At 44.6% G+C, this 19,714-nt stretch overlaps 1 protein-coding gene across 1 annotated transcript in view; it reads left to right on the top strand.

Moving 5' to 3' along the window:
* PRMT8 (protein arginine methyltransferase 8) overlaps positions 1 to 19,714 on the top strand; it is a 108,578-nt gene that overhangs the window by 29,178 nt on the left and 59,686 nt on the right. Inside the window, exon 2 of the mRNA XM_006265394.3 lies at positions 18,178 to 18,363. Coding sequence (XP_006265456.2) covers positions 18,178 to 18,363 — 186 coding nt within the window. The remainder of the gene's footprint in view (positions 1 to 18,177; positions 18,364 to 19,714) is intronic.

Raw genomic sequence — 19,714 nt, 5'->3', positions numbered from 1 at the left:
GGGTGTTCATAGTAGTTATAATAGGAGACCAGGACACACCATGCCCAGTCAGAGATTTGGATGTGGTGAGCAACAGTCCTGCAGTGGTGGGGAAAGCATCACCGCTCTCACTGTTCTTGCTCTGAATATGGGAGCTGATGCTTTTTTCAGATCCCAGCAGACAATCGCAGGTGCCACGAGTGGGCCTTCTGGAGTCAGTGTCAGTGTCTACTGAAATTTCAGTGAGCTCTATAAATCAGTATGCTGATTTCCTCCCAGACAGGGGCTCAAGAGCTCTTGTTCCTCAACCCTTTTCTCCTTCTTTGTCCTCATTCATCCAGCATCAGTTGAGAAATAACAGTGACTGAATCCAGGCTCCCCTTAGACACCATGTATGTGGAGAATCTACATCAGATGCAGAAGGTGAAGTTAAAAGAAAGCATGCACCTTGTTAGGGAACATGGCAGGTAAATTAAATTATTGGAAGTCCCTGCCCCTCCCCCCTGTCCTATCGCTTGCTGCAGGCCTACAGGAGATACTACTTCCTAGTGCCTAGAGCTGTCATCCCAAAGCGTCTGAATCTCAATGATATGGGAAGAGGGAGGCTGGATTATCAGATACACAGTGCCTTTCACAGGCCTGTGCTAAAAAGCTTTGCTAAGTGCACAGAGGATTATATACAGGAAGCCCATTAAAAATGAAGCAGTTTGCCTTGGCTCCATCTTCACAGATAGAATAGTTACAGACAGTGAGAGACATAGGAGATACAGGGAGTTTGATACTCCAAGACATCACAACAGCTAAGGAGAAGCAGCCACCTTTTTGACACAACTTACATCCTGCAGTACAACGTAGCTAGAAATTCTTGGAGGACAGGTTACTATACCCATATGTACATGGATCAGTCCCATTTGTAGGTGTACGGAATAGTTTCACAATTATTTTCTTTGTCGTTTACAAGTGCCAGGAAGAACTGTGTACCTTTCTAAGTAGTTTTTGCCTGCAGGTTAAAAAAATGTAATGGTTTGTGGGGAGTCAGAGCCTATCCAGCCTGCCTTGGAATAAATCTCCTGCATTTTGCTTACACAGATGTTTGTGTACACCTGATTTGGGAAGACTGTTGCTTTACAGGTCCATATCCAGAGTCATCATTGGGTTAAGAGTCACTTTGTTCTTCATAATAGAATTCCACTGCACTTTATCTTGGGGAAACAGCCTGGAATAGCTACAGAAGAGTACTGGTAGCTCTCCTCATGGGCATGCTTATTCCCTACTAAGCATACCTTTTACTGCAGAATAAGAGCATGCATGTGGGGGAAAAGTGCAGCATAGCTATTATACTTTAAATTCACACCTTGACTTACTTCACATTAGCCCCCTCCTGTACACAATAGCCCTCCGCACTGGAGGAATCTAGTTTGCAGACTGCATGCTCTGCTTCTGGGATCTTATCTGGGAACTTTAAACAGACATAGAGTCTCTAACTCAGGTACTGTGATATATTTTTTTCTATAGTCTCCTAGCTCTGTGTTCCCTCATACAAAATACCAGCATGAGGAAGGCTCCAGGTCTGCATGCCTACACATGTAAGTTTTCCTAGTTCCTAAAGTAATACCATAAACAAAAGAGAGACTATTTGTATGAGGAAAGGCTGCTGATTGAAATGAGGGTGGTAGGCTGATACCCTTTGGTATCTCAATGTAGATCAAGGAGTGAATGCCAGTCTGAGCTCTTCTCTCCCTCCAAATGATTTTTCTTCAAGCAGGTTGAGGTACTTTGGTGGAGTGGGGTGGTGAGCACTTCTGCAACTGTTTGTTGTATGGATAAGCTAAAGCCTTTATCCTCTGCGTCTATTGATCTGATGCCTTTCACAAGGAGTAAACTTCATCTTGAAATGAAAAGTGGAATGGAAATTGAGAATAAAAATATTAAGAAAACATAGAAGAGAATTGATGCCTACATTGCTAAAGGTTAAAGAATGTTCTACAATTCCTCAGCCCTGAAGCTTGCTTTCCATTATTTGCCTATCTGTAAGTCAACAAGGCACTTAAGGAAATACTTAAGTCCTACTGAAGTCAGTGAGATTTAAGCACCTGTTTAACTTTAGAGCACATGTTTAACTTTAAATGCTTTGCTAAATCAGTTATTCAGGATTTTCTTTCTGTTGTAGTTCATGGTTTAAGGTTTGTGAAAGCAGCTAGGGTTTGCATTAGATACTTAATCAAATAACATGGGACACACTCAGCGTTGATCTTCAGGAAAAGGGCACCCTGGGTGAACTTGTATGTTGTGCCCCTCCCCGCCTCTGGTAGTCACCTCCAAGTCAGTGGCACTGCTGCAGGCAGAGGCAGGCAGAGGTGCAGGGCACTGTCTGGCAGGGAGGTGGAGTGGCATGGTGCACCAGGCAGGTGGGCAGGCACCATTGCTGCCATCCGCACTGCCCAGCCCAGCTCCTCCTGAGCAGTGGCTGGAGTTGGGGGGTGGGCTGAGCTGAGCACTGCTCCTCCTGCCTGGGGCAGGGATCAGCAGTGGGCTGGGGGGGGAGGTAGAGTGCTGCTGTGAGTGCAGGCTGCTCATGTGTGTGTGTGGGGGGTGGGGGAGGGTGTCCCCCCCTCCCCCCCACATCGCCTACCCCTAAGGCCAGCTCTGGACAGACTGGTTAAAATAAATAACAAGGGTGTTTCAGTTCTGCTATATTCCCTTTTCTTTATCTAACATTCTTTAAGAGCTCCATCCATTTTCCGTGAAAGGGAACAGAAAGGCTTCCATTGACTTAGACTGAACTTTGATTAGGTGCTTTGTCTTTATGTAAGAAAAAAATACTTGTACTGTTAGATTACTTTGGTAGTTTTTAATAATGATTCATATTTAGCTCATTAAAAATTAGGACCCTATTCTCTTTACATTGGTGCCAGTTTATACTGCTCCAGAAGTAAAAAGGAGTCTTGAAATAATTTATGCTCAGCTGAAGAAGTCTTTACTCTGATAGCATGCTGTAAAGTGACTTTTGTGCAGGTGAGACTCAGACCGTCGTGGTTTCCTTTCCATTTTACATCAGGGCAGGGAATATCTCTGATGGGTCTTTTCTTCTATGCCAGCACAATAGGACCCTGAACTTGTATGGCACACCACGTGTTACAGCAGCAGTAGCAGCAATAATTGCAATAAATAAGAAAGCTATTATGCAAGATGCCTGACCAACTTGATTTCCTTCCATAGCAAAGTGACAGGTTCTGTAGATAGGGGAAAAGCAGTGGATATGATATGCTCTGACTTTAGCAAGGCTTTTGTCACTGTCTCCCATGGCATTCTCGTAAGTACAATACAGAATTACAGGCAAGCTGAAAATACTGTAAGGTGGACATGGGAAAACCAGGATTTTGTAAAGTAGGGTGCAGGCAGGGCCAGCATAACCATACAGGCAGCACTGGTGGTTCCCTGGGACAGCAATTTGTAAGGAGTAGTAAAAAGGTGCTCTGGGTAAACAGGCAGCACATGCGCTTAGCCAGGACCAGGCTCAGCCTGAAGCTGCAGCAGCAGCAGCAGAGAGGACTGTAGCATAGGTAGGTGCTGGATGGGGACAGCGTGAAGAATAGCAGGAACCGCCACATCAGCCTGGGAGACAATGCACCCTATAACCCATGGTTTCGTGGGACCGTGGTGGGGGACTTCATGCTAGGCTGCTGCTGGCATGTGGGGACTCCAAGCAGGCTTCTGAGGGCCACCGCTGCAGCTGGGGTATGGTTAGGTGGAGCACAGTGACACAGAGCCTATGGCCACCTTCCTGAGGTTCTGAGGACATGGTGGCTGCACCTGCATGTCCACAAATTACAATTCTTATTCATGCAGTTTATAACCATGCAACAGTCACCCTGTTAAATAGGGAACAATTTTCTTAAAATCACTATGACAATTCAAAATCCTCTCATCTGTCCTAACACGAAACCACAAAGACAGGATTATAAACTAGGGAAAATACTAAGGGAAAAAAAACAAAACACTGCGTCCCATTGTGGCCCCTAGGTGTGGGAGTGGCCAGGGTTGGCTGAAAAGGGAGGGTGGCAAAAATGACCCCTGACAGCCCCTCCAACCCTCCTGCTCCCCAGCCCCACCCCTCCATGGCTGCCCTGCCCACCCCAGCTTGGTACTTTTTTAAAAAAGCCCCGGTTTTCACTGGGTGCTGCCGGGCGGGAGGTGATCCCTGCTGTCCCCCACTGTCCCACGCTGCATGGGGGGCTCTGCCATGAGCCCCCTGACCCCCCAGGTCCCCCCATGGGTGCCCCACCTGGGCCAGCTCTGGCCCTTTAAGAAAAAAAAACTGAGAAAAGCCCTGGGACAAACCTTGTGACACCCTTGAAAGGATCTCAAGGCACCCTGAGGTGTCAAGACACCCTTTTGGGAATCACTGAGTTAACCATTGAAATAGGCTAGCCAGGGAAGTTGTGGAATCTCTATCTTTGGACCTTTTTAAAAGCAGGTTATAAAGACACTTGACTGGGATAATATAGTCAGGGATGATCCTGCCTTGAACAGAGGGCTGAAAGAGATGATCTCTTGAGGTCTCTTCCAACCCTACTATTCCATGATTCTAAGATCCAAATGTATATTCTTGTCTCTGTTAAATATCCCTGCCTTTGCTTTTCACTTGCAGCATACACAGCATAGCACAGTATTCTTTTTATGTGTTCAACCTTGTAAGAACAGGTTCTTATAACCTTTATTGCCATTTCCACAGCCATCAGTACTGGGCAAGGTGAGGAGCTTTAAAATAATCTGACACATGAAAGGTCCCCCTTACCTTGGAGGTGAATAAAAAACATCACTCCCATTAACATCTCTCCTCACTGTCTCCAGATAAGAGCAACATGTCATCTCTGGCTGGTTGTGTATCACAAGGTGAAAGCAAATGTTAAAAAATCCAAACCCAAGGCTTTGTTGTTGTTGCTGACAACTCTAGAGTGACCTTGTTTTTAAGTATCTTTTTGTTTTCACAAAAAACTGCATGGCTTCCCAAGCCCTCCATGCAACACTGATCTGTTAGCATATGGCTAAAGCTCCAAGTGTTGAATTATCTGGGCTATTCATGGAGCTAGACTCCAGGAAGATAAAATGTCTGGCAGTCTAATTTGCAGGCTTCCCAAACTTGGCAGACAACTTTTCCAAGTTACCAGGTGTTTCCTATGACACCCTGCACCGTGGTATTTATCAGTGGTCAGTGGAGTTCGAGGCACTCTGTCAGTTGTGGAACTGGGGTTTGGGGCAGACTTGGTTTTGTGTATGGATTAACAGGGGTGTCAAAGATCTGGCCCATGGCACCCTATTCTCTGGATCACGTTGCTGCACTTGGGTCTCAGACTGGACATGTGTGCTATGTGCAGCATATGCCATATTGGCCCCAGGAGCTGCACAGGACACATGGACTGGCCCCGCACTCCTCATCTGACCCACAGGGCCAGATGCTTTTGATACCCCTGGATTAGAGGACCAATGCAGCAGGGACACAGCAACAGAGCACCATGACTACAAGGGTTCCTTCTTAAGGACTCAGTCATAAGACAGACTATACAGCTGTACGGTGATGTAACAAGGAGAGACAGACTACCCGCATTGTGGAAGGCAGAGAAGCTACGAACAGACCTTTTCACTTCCCCTCCTGTGTCCCAAGCAGGAACTATGCTGGGGGAACTATGCTACTTCTCCTCTGGGAGCAGCAGGTTGGAGCAGTACACACTTCATAGTGCTCCAACCAGCAGATTGCTCATGTATACATGCCCCCACAGCGCGAGTTTGTAGCATGCCCTGCCCCCCCCCCCCCCCCCAACTTGGTCATCATGCTTCAGGACTAAAGGGATAGGAGAGGAATGGGACTGGAGTCTGGTGGATCTGTTTTTATTAATTGTCCCTAGGCAAGAAGGAGCAGATCAGTGGTCTAAGCTACTGTGCCTCCAAGGCTGCAATAGTAACTAGGTTGACTTTGCTTATGCTTAGTGGTGAAATGACAAAGACCCTTCCCCCTGCATCCTTCTCTGGGTAACAGAACACCTCCAAGACTTTCTCATGTAGCTATATCAAGACAGGCTACAAGGGCTTGGCCCCCATAGAGCCTGGGGTACCATGGTGTAATTACTTGGCAGTAGAGCAGCCCTTGTCCTTGAAAGATCAGCAGGAATCAGGCCAGATGGGACATTAAAAAGTCAATATCAGTGCAAGTAATATACATTTAACGTTAACAATTGCTTGTACTCGATTTAGAGGTGACTCTGCAGCGAATGCCTGGGAATGCAATTGATACGGTTTATTTTTAGACTCCCTGAGACCGTGACCAACATTTTAAAATCAGCTGGAACACCTGATGCATTTTAATAAAGCAGAGACATTTTTTCCCCCTGTGTTAGTCTCTGAAATGCAAATCAGAAATAAAATGATGCTAAATTTGGAAATGCTCTTTATTTCCCAGAGGCCATAACCTAGATTCACACAGAAAACTACGCTATCATCTTTCTTTCTTTCTTTCTTTCTTTCTTTCTTGCAAATTCGTGAAGCGTTCCATATTTACCAGCAGTGGTGGCTGTGTGGCAGTGTTCTTACCTACCATGTGGGAGATCTGAGTTCTTTCTTTCTTTCTTGCTTTCTTTCTTTCTCACTTTCTAGGGACAGGCAAAGACATTCTGAAAAATACCCCAGACTCACTCACACCTCCTGTCTGAACTCAAGTGGAAGCTGAACTTTAGCACCCTGTCAGAACTTCAGATATTTTCCCCTTCTGACACTGGTGCCTCTCAATTACCTCAGCACTACTCAATTTAGTTTGAAATGCCCCATGAGGGCTTCTATCATTTCTGGTCCTGTCAAAACCTTGAAGCACCAGTAATCTCAGGGGAAAGCTGGTTTCTGTGAAATGCACAAAATAGTTTTTTTTCCTGGTGCATTCTGGTGGTCGGGTGGGGAGGAAGACAAAAGAAAAGGGAGTGTATTTCCTTAGTGACCAATCAATGTCTCTACATATTTATACAGTCCTTGGCACTGCACTTTTTCAGCTTCTCCCAAATTATGCCAATTAAAATGAATGACAGGGCACCACATTTGCACCTTCCATTGCCTGAAAGAAGTAGCTTGAAAAGGAGGAGAGTAGGAAATGTCTTTTTTTTTTTTGCACTGTTTTTGTTTGCTTTCAAAGGGGCCTTTAAAGTGGGACAGCACATCCTCAGTGAAAATGTGGGGGCTAAGAGTTGCTTTATCATGTTGGGCAACAGTCTAGTTCTGCAAGAAGCCAGCCGGCACAACCTCCCCCTGGCCTCTGCCAACTTGCAGCAAGAGTTCCAGATGGCACTCGTGGTGTGCGATTAAAATTAGTCTAGTAGTTTCTCAGCATAACTACAGAATGTTACAAAGGTGGCAAACAGTGGCCACTTTTAAGCACCTTTATATTCCCCAGGATGGCCCCAGCATGGGAGCTGTTGTGTGCCTAAGGCCAGTGTAACAGCATATGCAGCTTCAAAGTTAGTGTTTTCTACCTGTGAACACAAATCAATCTTTGCAAGGATGGGTGCTGCTATATCAAGCAATCAACCCCTTTCTTCCATCTATGTAATCACCTCCTTTGTCTGGTGTACACTTGCTTGACTTTCAAGCTCTCCGGTTTGACATCAAAATAAACCAACCACTAGGCTGTGCAAATTTAGCCCCATGCCACTGAGTCTTTTATAGGAGGAGACTACATGCTACTCAGAGGCAGCCCACACCTTCCCAAATCTGGAAAACCTCTGCACACTGATTTACACATACCTAAGACACACTTTCCTGAACATACTGGCTCACAGAGCCAAAGCACTACAAAAATGCAGCTGGACTCCCTCAGACTTTTTTCAGTGCACAGATATTTTATTTTCCCTGCATCTGCATTTGGGCCTCTGCATCATGTGACCAGAATCATTAGACTGTAACAAATCCATATGCTGTACATATACAGAGAGAGGCACCTGGTTGTCGGCAGAGATTAATTTCTGGATTATGGATTACTACAACTCAAGCCTCTCCTGCCCGCATCTAAGAAAAGTTTTGTCAATAGGTTCTAATACTATCCACTAGAAGGCACCATAATCACAGATCCTGCTTCCACTGAGCTAAACCAGCTGTGAAACTCCTGTTGACTTCAATGGAAGTGGGAATGGGGACCTTAGTCAAAATAGTACTTATTCACCCAAGTCAGACAAAGATCAAAACCCGCAGACATTCTGAGCAGAGAGGAAAGAACCCAGAGTTGTAAGTAGGTGGATACAAATAGTGGTATTTGTGCACAGTGTGTTGAATTCAACCTACTGATTTGCTTTGCTGCTATTTGTGACTCTTTTAAGTCCCAAACATTTGACTAAACAAGGGTGTAGTTTCTGAGACTGGACAGAAATAAATTTCTTCCATATCTCAGCATTAGTGGTTGAGTTGTATCCCAACACTTAATAATTTAATCTCTTTTTTGCCTTTTTATCCCTACATATTGCTCTTTTTATTCATAGTAATGTAGAACATATTTCTGAAATTTTGTAAACTCTTTGCATCAACCTTATTTTGTTGCAGTGAGTCCAAAGAGTTAATTATGCATTGTGTGAGAGAGTACTTATCTGCTTTACAATTTTTTTTTGCCTTTTAATTTAATTGATCTAGTATTATAAAAGCGATAAATACGATCTAGCTAAGTAATGCAATCCTAATGTTTATAAGCTATTCTGGAAGCCTTTCCATCCCTCTAATGATTTCTGTTGCCCTCTGCTTTCCATAAATATGTCATCCAATCAGTGAGGAGAAACCATATCATGATTTCACACTGTTAAGTAGCAGCTTGCACAGTGAGTAGCCACCTGAATGCTTGCAGTTAACCAATCCACCATATCAACTCAGCCAAGACATAATAGTTTACCCTCATCTAAAAGGATTCTTTGGATGCAACATCCAAGAAATTTCTCTATCTGTTCATTATAGTAGAGGGTCTTATGAACTAGCAGAAAATGACACTGACCTTCAACCTAAGGTGCCAATATGCACAGCATATACCTTGCCATCCATTTGCAAGAAGTTTCACAGCCATCAGGGGTGAAACTGTTGATACAAGTACACGTCTATTATCCTTCCTTCTCTCACATACTCTATCAAGGGTTAAATGAACCTGCTGTCCATCCCTGATGCTGCACATTCTGTGCCAATGTGACATAGGACCTTCTTTCTTTTATGAAAAGAGAAGGAACTGGAGTTAAACCTCAGCTTTCGGAAAAAAATATTCAGCCACTTTACCTGAGGCTGTCATCACTGTAATATGCAGTAAGCACTCAGGAGAGGAGAATGCAAGCACAGTGCTTTTATTAACTGTACCAACATTTGGCTCAACTGAAGGCTGCTCGCCCCCGTACTAACCTCACCTCATCTCATTTGTAGTCACCACCTACTAGCACAGTTGTAGGTAGGGCCTCAGAATCACCCACTGCTCATTTCTGTACTGCACAATCTCTTGGTCTCCTCACCATTAATACTGCCTGATTTCCAAGAAGGGGTCCTTTATCTCTTTTTCTACTTTGTGCAAGTAATTGGGAGTTGGATGCTCCCAATCTGATGTATAATCTCTGTCAGTCTCAGTTTCCTGATCACTCTCCTCCAGGAGGTTTTGATTGAAAGACTTGAGAAAGACTCAAATTGTCACTGGTTCTTGATAATCTGGGCAAGTTTGCAAAGCAGTTTGCCCTGTCAGTATTGGCCCAGGTTCTTGTGTTGGCCACATAATGTAGGAACTTTGAATCTTGCACAGTGGAAAGCACCACCCATTCTCCCAACATCTCTTTCAATTACATTCAATTCCTCATGCACAGACCAATCCCTTATCAAACTGCAGTGTTTGCGCCAGTTGCTTGGACTTGAGTGGGACTTGGTCACTTAGAGTTAACTGTCTAAATGTCCTCCGAGTCTCTGCTGTGCTTAGCTAACATTTAGGCTAAGAACAGATACTGCATTGTTTTCAGGACAGGTGCCTGTGTTTGTCCCAGAATGGAAATATCCCCAGATTGGCATGTACACACATTGTCCTTCTAATCAGGATTTACTGAGTATCTGAATGCGTGGCTGCTTTACTTCCATTGATTCAATGATGCAATCCTGGGATAACTGTTCAGACGCACTTTGAGATGCCCTGGGATGAACGGTTAGTACTTTTTATCTCATGAACCTTTAAGATTTATCCCAGGACAAAGGACATGGCTATCTGAACCAATGCATTTTGCCCCAGATAAAATGGTTTATTCCAGCACAAATATGATGTTTGTTTGTAGCCATTTACTTCTGCTGAAAACTAAAAAATTTCCATCTTATGCCAGAACATACACATGCAGTTCTCAGCCTAAGCATTAGCTTTGGAATATAAAATGAAGTATTCTCAATGCAGTCAAAGCTATAATTGTCCATAAAAGAGGCATTTCTTTCCGACAAACTGTATATTTTTTTGTCCACAACAAGTTCATCTTGACATGGTACAAGCGTACACTTCAGATTGTTTGGCATGCCAGTGAGAAAGGTCACAAAACTATGTGATTTCGAAGTGCATGGGAAAACAGTAATCTGTAAGTGCTTGTAAATCTCAGTTGTCTTCTCCAGCTACCTGTCTGACTGACAGAAATTTCTAACAGTTCTTTACACTGAGCTGCTTCACATTTGCTGACAATTATTTATGGTTGGTTACAATCTTTAATAAATTTATGGAACCAGATCTTTATCTGGTGTAAACCAAAAGACTTAATGCAGACATTGGTAATACACAGCCCACAGGCTGGATCTGGCACATGAAGCTCCAAGACATTGCCTATGCCCACACCCATGCAGAGACTATTAAGCCAAAGCACGAATGGAGCATTCAACCTGCAAAGAGAGGGGTGCTGTGCCAGGCCCAGGAGGCTGGAAGCTGTATCCATGCTTCTGCCACTTTTCCACCCTCTGCTCCCCCTCTTCCCTGTTCCCCCTGCCTCCCTCATCTCCCAGATTTGGTGCAGGGTAGTGTGGATGCAGCTTCTAGCTACCCAGTGCCAGTGCAGCTCCCCATCAGCTAAAAGCTGTGCTTGCACCCTAGCTGAGGACCAGGGAGCTGGGGGAAATGATGGCAGCACAGGCACAGCTCCCAGCTGCCTGGCCCCAGCGTGGATGTAAGCAGAGGCCCCCTACCAATGACATACCGCAGAAGCCACCCAGCCTGCACTGGACTGGAGCTGGGTTGTTCTGGGTCATGGCTTGAAAAGGTTGCCAGAGCTGCCCATATTCTCCAGTTACCTCAGGAGTACCCACCCAGATTTTCCTGCTTCCAGAGACATGCCCCTGGGATCTCTAGAGTGCTTCTTTAGAAGCAGAGAACCTTGACTTTCCCTGCTTCCAGGGATGCACCCCAGAAATTGCCAGGGGTGCATCTCTGGAAGTAGGAAACATGTCTCCACATTGTTCCAGAAGATGAACATGTGGGACAATAGGCGACATGCGTTTCACCCAGTGAAGCAGATTAGTTGGGCCAGGGTACATCCCCACACAGCTGACCTGCTTCATTTAGCAATGTCTATTTCTAACCTGATTCTTTGATAAGTGCTAACAGATTTAAACTACTTGCTCATAGAGGACAAATTTAAAGCCTATAGCCCACTTAATTCTACTAAACAGGGCTTCATTAGAAGGTCAGTGGCAAATAGATTTTCTGTTTGAATGTAGACAAATTAACTCTATTAACAGTATGACTCTCTCAAGGATGGATTTGGAATTTTTTAAATAAGAACTCTAGCCTCTTCCACATCCATAAATATATGGTTTATATTCATAAACAACAGAGTTTGAAAAAAAAGAAGAAAATCAGACTATCAATTTTTGTAGTTCTCCGTTACAGATCTGAATTTTAGTTTCCAATCCAGTGTCTACATGGTAATGTCATGAAATACTAAGGTTTGTGTGACCTTGAAAATTAATGCTCTTTAGTACTGAAACCCCACATTTTTTCACAAGCACTTAGGATGATCATTAACAAAGTTATGCATATTTATTTACCTTATCCAACTCCATTTTGTTGCACTGTAATTAGAGGGAGACACAAAAAGGCAGAGATTTTCAAAGTTGCCTCCTGGGATACCCAATTTGGACTCTAAAATTAATGTTTAAACAACTAAATCAATGGCTTGATTTTCAAAGTTATGGAACATCTAGGAACTTACATTGGCTTCTAAAGGTGCCTTGTGCTTTTGAAAATCAGGACACATACGTTCCCACCTATGAATTTAGGAGCATATCTTCTGACGGAGGGTTGAGATTTTCAAAAAGAAGTTAAGATTTTTCATATTAATGGGAGACATGAAGCAAATTTCCTTAGTTGACTCTGAAATGTCAATTTTACTGCTTTAAAATGTATTGGTAAAAGGTTATAAAATACCTCTCACAAATCTCTGACACCCTAGAAATCCTGTTTTTCCCTTCCTCCATGAAGAAATATAACTCAGGAAAAATTTTAAAGAAAATAGTTTGAAGAAAGGAAATAATTCCTTAATATGTGAACAAATGCAAAAATTAGAAAGTAACACTACATCAAGATTCAAAGAACATAATAGGGACAGAAAAGGATTGCCTCTTCATCCCAGTCCATGAGATCTTTCTTTTATCTCAACAATAGCCTGTCACTAGCTGGAGTTGCATGGATGATGGGATAACTGCTTACTTTCTTTTAAACATTAATGGGTCTCTGCATTAGTCTGTGTTCTGAAGGAGCACACAACTGGCTTTCATAGACTGTAAAGACTGCAGTACTATTCCCCCTAATTCATAAGTCAGCAGCATCCATAATGGTGTTTGTTGGCTTGTGGACAACATGGAGAATAAATATTAATGCTTTGGATAGAAGCTGCTACACTGTTGGATGCCTGTGCTTGAGCTTGCTCCAACTCCAGGTGCTTTCCCTTTTCTGGACCCATACAAAGGATGTATTATTTCTGACAGGTTAGGCAATTTGCCATGCTGGTAAATCATATATAGGATCATTTCAGTTTTGGAATGGATTCAGGAACCTGCCTTTCTTGAATGGCTTGACTCTAGAGGCAGGCTTTTGCCTCAAGCATTTATTCCATGTCTCAAGAAATCTGGCTGGTTCTGGCTCAGCAAGCACCTCTCTGCTCTTGCTTTCAACTCACTGAAGTTCTTGTTTCCAATGCCACTGCCATTTTAGCATTTAGCTCCTCTTCGTGTTATAGCATTTTGCAATAGATACGTATTTTCCTGTGGTGATGCTTGTCATACAATGCAAGTGCTTCACACACAGAAGTAAATGTCTTCACATAACTCTTACAAGGCAGGAAATTACTATTATCTCTGTTTTCCAGGGGGGGGGGGGGGGGGGGGGGGGGGGGGCTGAGACTTGGAGAACTTAGCTCATGTGACTCAAGTTTCTCAAAGTGTTTATGAAAACTGAACTGAGATCTCTTGAGTCCCAATCACAAGATTATTCTTTTTCTCCATACCCATTTCTCTGTAGACATATGATAGAATATCACTGCTAGAACTGATTACACCTATATCCAGGTGCTGCAATACCTATATCATTTTCAAATGGAAGACCTCTAGTGCACTAGTAATGCCAAATGAAGTGCTGCAGAAATAATACTGTCGCAATGACTTGATTAAAGTTATTAATTTGGCACTGTCTGGATACACAGGAATCTGCCAAATCCCAACTGCAGCATTTAAAGCAAAATTATGTTTCTAGACAAATGAACAAATTCCAGTCAATAATGTGCAGGGATTTACTGCATATGGGCTACTCCAGGGTAAACCTCTATGTACATGCTCTTGCTTTGTAGTAAGTAGAAGCTAAATCATGTTAACTTAGCCTTGTTTCATTAATGCGTAAAGTACCATGCTTTAGATAAGGGTGTGTACAAAGGCAGTCCTCCTTCCTTTTAATTTGTTGTAATTTGCTCCTACGCCAATGGCAGCCCCTCTGCAAGGCTGTGCTTGCTCCCTACCAGCTGGCAGAAGCAGTTGCTTTCTAGCTAAGTGCTGAGCTGTGGGGCTGAAACACTGTTGACTCTGCTGGGGCAATGAACTAGATGGTAAATTATGAGCCTTTTGGCTTTGGACTAATATCATGCATCATTTGTACTACGTATAAGTAGGTACAAAAGTGCTGTTTAAATGTGTACTAATGGAGTACCTGTGCTAAAAGCTGCAGTGGTTTCACAAAATGTAAAATGCTTCAATTATGGATAAACTAAATTACTACAGGCATGTTTATTTCAAAGTCAGTGAGCGTGTCTACACATGCAATTAATGTATATAAATAAACTCCAGAGCTATTGCTCTGGAGTTTTTCTCTCTGGAGTTCATTTGTGCACAGCACATTGAGCCCGGTTGGAGCAGCCCTGGCTAGCAGCAGCCCAGAATTGCTCCAACTGGGTTCAATATGCCGTAGAAGGACTGGCTGGGGAATAAGGGCGCTTCATGCAGGGCTAGCCAGCAGGCAGCCCCTGCACTGAAGTACCCTCACGCTCCAGGCAGCTGGGCAGTATCTACATGTGCACTGCTGCACACAAAAAATCTGGAGCAGGCTAGTACTTGTATTTATAAGTTAGTTTTGTGTGCCCTAATAGGGACGCATGTGTAGACACAGACATTGACTGTGGGGCTAATTAGGTAGCTACACAGTAAACATCTTATGTAGATGTGCCCTGTGTTTTCAGATTTCCCCTCACTTCCATATGCTCAGGAAGAGCAGGGTCTGACAGTAAGAGGGGGGGCTCCAGGGGGAAAAAGTGGGGGGGGGGCGCAGAGGGCAAGGGAGCCAGCCACCTGACCCCCCAAGATTTATTTTCTATTCTGCAGCAGTAGAAGGGGGACAAATTCAAGGCAAACCTCCAATAAATTAGATTCTATACCTGGCAAATTATAACACATTTACAAATTTTCCATGTATAGTAACTAATTTTGGGGGGGGATCATCTTATATTCAAGTAAATACAGTAATGACATGCTAAAACAGGGAATAAGCAACATGGCAATGAGAAAAAATAAATGTGTTAAAGAACTTCATGGCCAGTTCCCACCGTGCCTTAAATTAAACCTGCAGTCAGTTTTGATCAGCTGATCGGTGTTCCCCATCTCAGGAGCGCACTGAAACCCTTCAAGGCTCCTGTGTGCTCTCAAGGCTGGGAGTGCCAATCAGCTGACTGGCACTCTGGGCACCCAGCTTGCTACTTGCCAGTACAGGGGGAGCCTGCGATCATGTGGCAGGGCAGGAGGTGCGATTGGTGGGATCAAATATCAGATCCCATAACACTTGTGCATGGCATGTTGTGTTCTGTCCCAGTATCTCCTATCATAATAGAGGTGGCAGTGTCCAAAGAGCAGGTATAGAATGATTTGGGAACTGATACCAGTAATATGGTTTAGGAGGGAAGATTAAGTATATGCATTTAAATACCTATAGTTCAGTGAAGAAACACTGAAGGCATTGGTCGAATGTGTTAACACTGATAATATTTGATGGGTGTTAACATCAGAGGGGAAAGGAATTATTTAGGGGAATAGGGGGAACAAGGTGACTTTAAAAAGGATGAAAAGCTGGATATATATCATGAAAAACATCTCACCAACATGATATGCATCAGGCTGTAGTTTGGTCTCAAAACTTCAAATTGAACCAAACTAACAGGGAACAATATCATACCAGTTAGGAGATAAACTAGGTGAGCTAATCATCCTCTGTGATTCAATGATTAAAGCATTTCTGGATCTGTCAGGATGAAAGGTGTTGCAGAAATGTAAGTTATTATTATTCATTCTACACCGATGGACCAAAGAAACCATCAAAAGATGACACATTTAAAATTAAACATGAGCAAGGAAAGAAAGGTTAAAGTAATTTTTTATATCAAAGTAAGCTAGACTAGGCTAATTGATGCTATTCAGGGACACTACAAGTGAATGATCTCTTGCTGTACCAAACTACAAATGATATACAAACTTCAGAAAAAATATCTAGGAAAGGTTGTGGCAAATTCTATCCCAGCTGGGGAATTATTAAATTTAAAGCCAGAGAACATGTAGGATAGGGTTGGAATATTTCAGGTGGAGAAGTAGCTCATGCTTTCTCTACAAATAAAGTAACAGTGATGATCCATAAAGGATAGGACAGCTTTCACAGTCCTTTGAGAATTTGATGCCTCTTCTAATTTCACTTCAGCTTTTTCTGTCATGCCAGTAATTAAGAGATGCAGACAGTTATAAATGCACACATCCTTTGCAACATTTCCACCAGTAGTTTTCACACAGCATTCTACGTTTGCTAATGGACTGACCACCTTTCTACTCCTGGTTGCTATCAGGACTGACCTTTAGGGTGCTGCCTGCCTTCAGGCAGGGGCAGATCCAGCAGTGGTGCCATAGCACCCCTGCCCCCTCCTTTTCATAGATTCATAGTTTCATAGAAGTAGGGTCGGAAGGGACATAAGTAGATCATCAAGTCCTACCCCCTGCCCTGGGCAGCACAGAGTACTGGGCTCATGTGACCCCAGTTAGGTAATTGTCAAGCCTCCTCTTAAAGACCCCCAGGGTAGGGGCAAGCACCACTTCCCTTGGAAGTTGGTTCCAGATCCTAGCTGCCCTAACTGTGAAGTAGTGTCTTCTAATGTCCAACCTGAACCTACTGTCAAACAACTTATGGCCGTTATTCCTTGTTACTCTGGGAGGTGCATGGGTGAACAGGGTCTATCCCATTCCCTGCTGATCCCCCCTGGTAAGTTTGTAGACAGCCACCAGGTCCCCTCTCAGCCTTCTCTTGTGGAGGCTGAACAGGTTCAGGTCCCGTAGCCTCTCCTCATAGGGTCTGCCCTGCTGCCCCCTGATCATGTGAGTGGCCCTCCTCTGGACCCTCTCAGTGCTGTCCACATCCCTCCTTAAGTGAGGAGCCCAGAACTGGACGCAGTACTCCAACTGTGGCCTGACCAGTGTTGCACAGAGTTTTGCTCTGTGCCACATGCCCAGGGAGCTCTCACTGCCCACCTGCACAGCTCCTGCTGGGAGCCCCACTTGCTGAGAGCTCTATAAGCCCCTCTGCTAGTCAGTGTGAGCCCTTCCCCTCCCTCCTCCACCCAATTCAGCAGCAGGGGAAACCAGGAGAGGAGCAGCTGTTAGTTATGTGCAGCTCCTGCATTCATCTAATTCTTGAGACTCTGCCTTGATTGTCCCAACTCCTCCTTTCCCTACTGCTGTATTTTTTGGCGAGGGAAGCAGGGTAGGGGTGGTGACAGCAAAGAGCAGTAGGCTCTCCAGAGCTGCTTGAAAGGAGGGACTCTGGGCAGATGCCACCCCAATGAGCTCAGAGCTCACATGCAGAGCTCCAGCAGGAGCTGGTGAGAGCTCACTAGCAGCCAGGATCACAGTGAGGGGCTGCAGCCACAGCCCCTTCAGCTGAATGATGCACATGTACAGAGAGCTCTCTTCAGTGCCATGTACCCATGCCTTCAGGTCACTATTTAAATCATGTTAACAGAGATGAGATTTTACAAGAAATGGGAAGGGCAGGAATGGCAAATACATGCACCTACTACTTTGCTGACCTGCTAACAGCAGCAGGAGAGTAGAACTAAGGGATGATATATCCTGCTTAAATCCCAAGACTTTTTTTCTATGCATGTCTAGGGACTTTCAGATGATGAGAGGTCACTCAGGCCCAGATCCTCAGTAGGAATCAGATGCCAAAATATCTTTGAGCATTTTAGTCTTATTCTGAAATCCCATCCTCTAGACCAGCGGTGGCCCACCTGTACTGTGTGTCCCACAAGTGGCACAGGCAGACTGAGGAGGGGACAAGTCACACAGCAGCAGATAGGGCAGGAAGCAGAAAGAGCAGCAGCAGATGGATTAGGCAGCACAGGGCAGGGAGCAGAAATCAGAGCAGCAGATCATGCTGTGGGAAAGGGATTGGAGTGTCACTCAGGGAGGTGGGGGCTAATTTGTGGCAGGTCAGCCATAAAGTTTGGCCTCCAGTGCAGTCTGGACCATGCCCCCTCTGTTCTAGCTAACCAAGCCCCACTCCCCTCCAACCCTAAACCCTACTCTCCCCAGTAAGACAGAGAAGAACTTGGAACAGGCAGAGAAAGGTTGTATAAATAATGACTTCTCCTGTAATAATACTCCATATCCTTCTAGGTGTGCAGTGGCCCTTCGCAGCCTCCTCAGCCTATTGTCATTCCAAAGCCTGTTCAATCTGTCATCCACGTACCTTTGCAACCAAGCTGTCCAGGCCGAGGCAAAATGGCAAAGCTCCTGAATCCAGAAGAAATGACATCCAGGGATTATTATTTTGACTCTTACGCTCACTTTGGAATCCATGAGGTAAAGCCTTTTATCTTGTATCTCATTAATACTGAGGAAGGGCACTGTTATTTTCAGTTAAATGAGTTCATAGCTGATTTCTTTCCCTTTCCTGTTGGACACACTAATTTTGCCAGGATCTGATGCTTCAACCTTCATGTAGGCCAATGGTGCCTTTGATTAAGTGGTAACGGATGAAACACATTCCTCCACAGAGGACAGGCTCAAGGCCTCTGGCCTATTTAAATCTTCAAAGCATGGCTTCATTAGGACTTCAGTGGTGCATAGATCTTGTGTTGTTTCTCTGCACAGCTGTGTATTTCTCCCAAAGTACTACTTTAGCATGACTATACAGGTTGGGGAATTGGGCCCACCAGGCAATTAAAGGGCCTATTCATTAAGCTAAAATCATTCTATGCTGAAGCATTTAAACATAGATGCTGCACACAATACACAGTGGACCATATTTGGCCTTCAAACATGAGCGTCTAACTCCTGCTGACTTCAACAGGAGATGTAAGCATCTCCCTCAGGGCAAATATGGCAAGGACACCAGGACAATCTCTTATGTTTACATGACACAATATGGGATCTTTGATGAATACAGAAATGTCTTGGGCATCAGTGGCATATAATATAATTATATCAGCAAATAAATTGAGCAAATTTGGTAGAGGGTTATTGACACCATTCTTGCCCAACCTAACTACCCCCAGCCTAACTACAACCCAAATATGCATGGTTTTGGGCTGTACAAAGCTTTAGCAGGTGATTCGATTTGGAGGAGATTTGGCCCAATTCAGTGGCCGAATCTCAGAATCTGAATCGAATCAGGGGACCAATTAAAAGGTCCGAATCGATTCAAAGCTCTCCAAATCTTTGAAAAAGATTCGGAGAGCGTTGATGATTTGGGCAGTCCCTGGTGGCTGCAGCAAGGAGCTGCAGCCAGACTCTGAGCTGGTAAGTACTAGGAATGGGGGAGGGGACCATGAAGGGACCCCTGCCAGCCCCCTGTCCCCGCCTGCTCCCCCAGTCCCACATGGATGCCACACCCACCCCATCTGCCAGCTCTTTAAAGAAAAGCCCCAGTGCTCACTGGTTGCTGCTGGGCAGGGGGTGATCCCTGCTGCTCCCCACTGCCCCATGCTGCATGGGGGACTCTGCACAAGGCCCCAGCCCCCCCACGGCTGTCCTGCCCGCCCCAGCTCCAGCCCTTTAAGAAAAAGAAACAGAGAAAAACCCTAGGACTCACTGCTCCTGCAGCAGCCTCTAGGCTTTAGGGGGCTTGTGGCAGAACCCCCCATGTGGTGTGGGGCAGCGGGGGACAGTGGGGATCATCCCCCACTGGCAGGAATGGTGAGTCTGGGGTTTT

This window comes from Alligator mississippiensis, chromosome 4 (assembly GCF_030867095.1).
Source record: "Alligator mississippiensis isolate rAllMis1 chromosome 4, rAllMis1, whole genome shotgun sequence".
Taxonomy (NCBI): Eukaryota; Metazoa; Chordata; order Crocodylia; family Alligatoridae; genus Alligator; species Alligator mississippiensis.
Note: the sequence above shows the minus strand (reverse complement) of the source record. Positions and strands in the feature narration are given on the sequence as shown.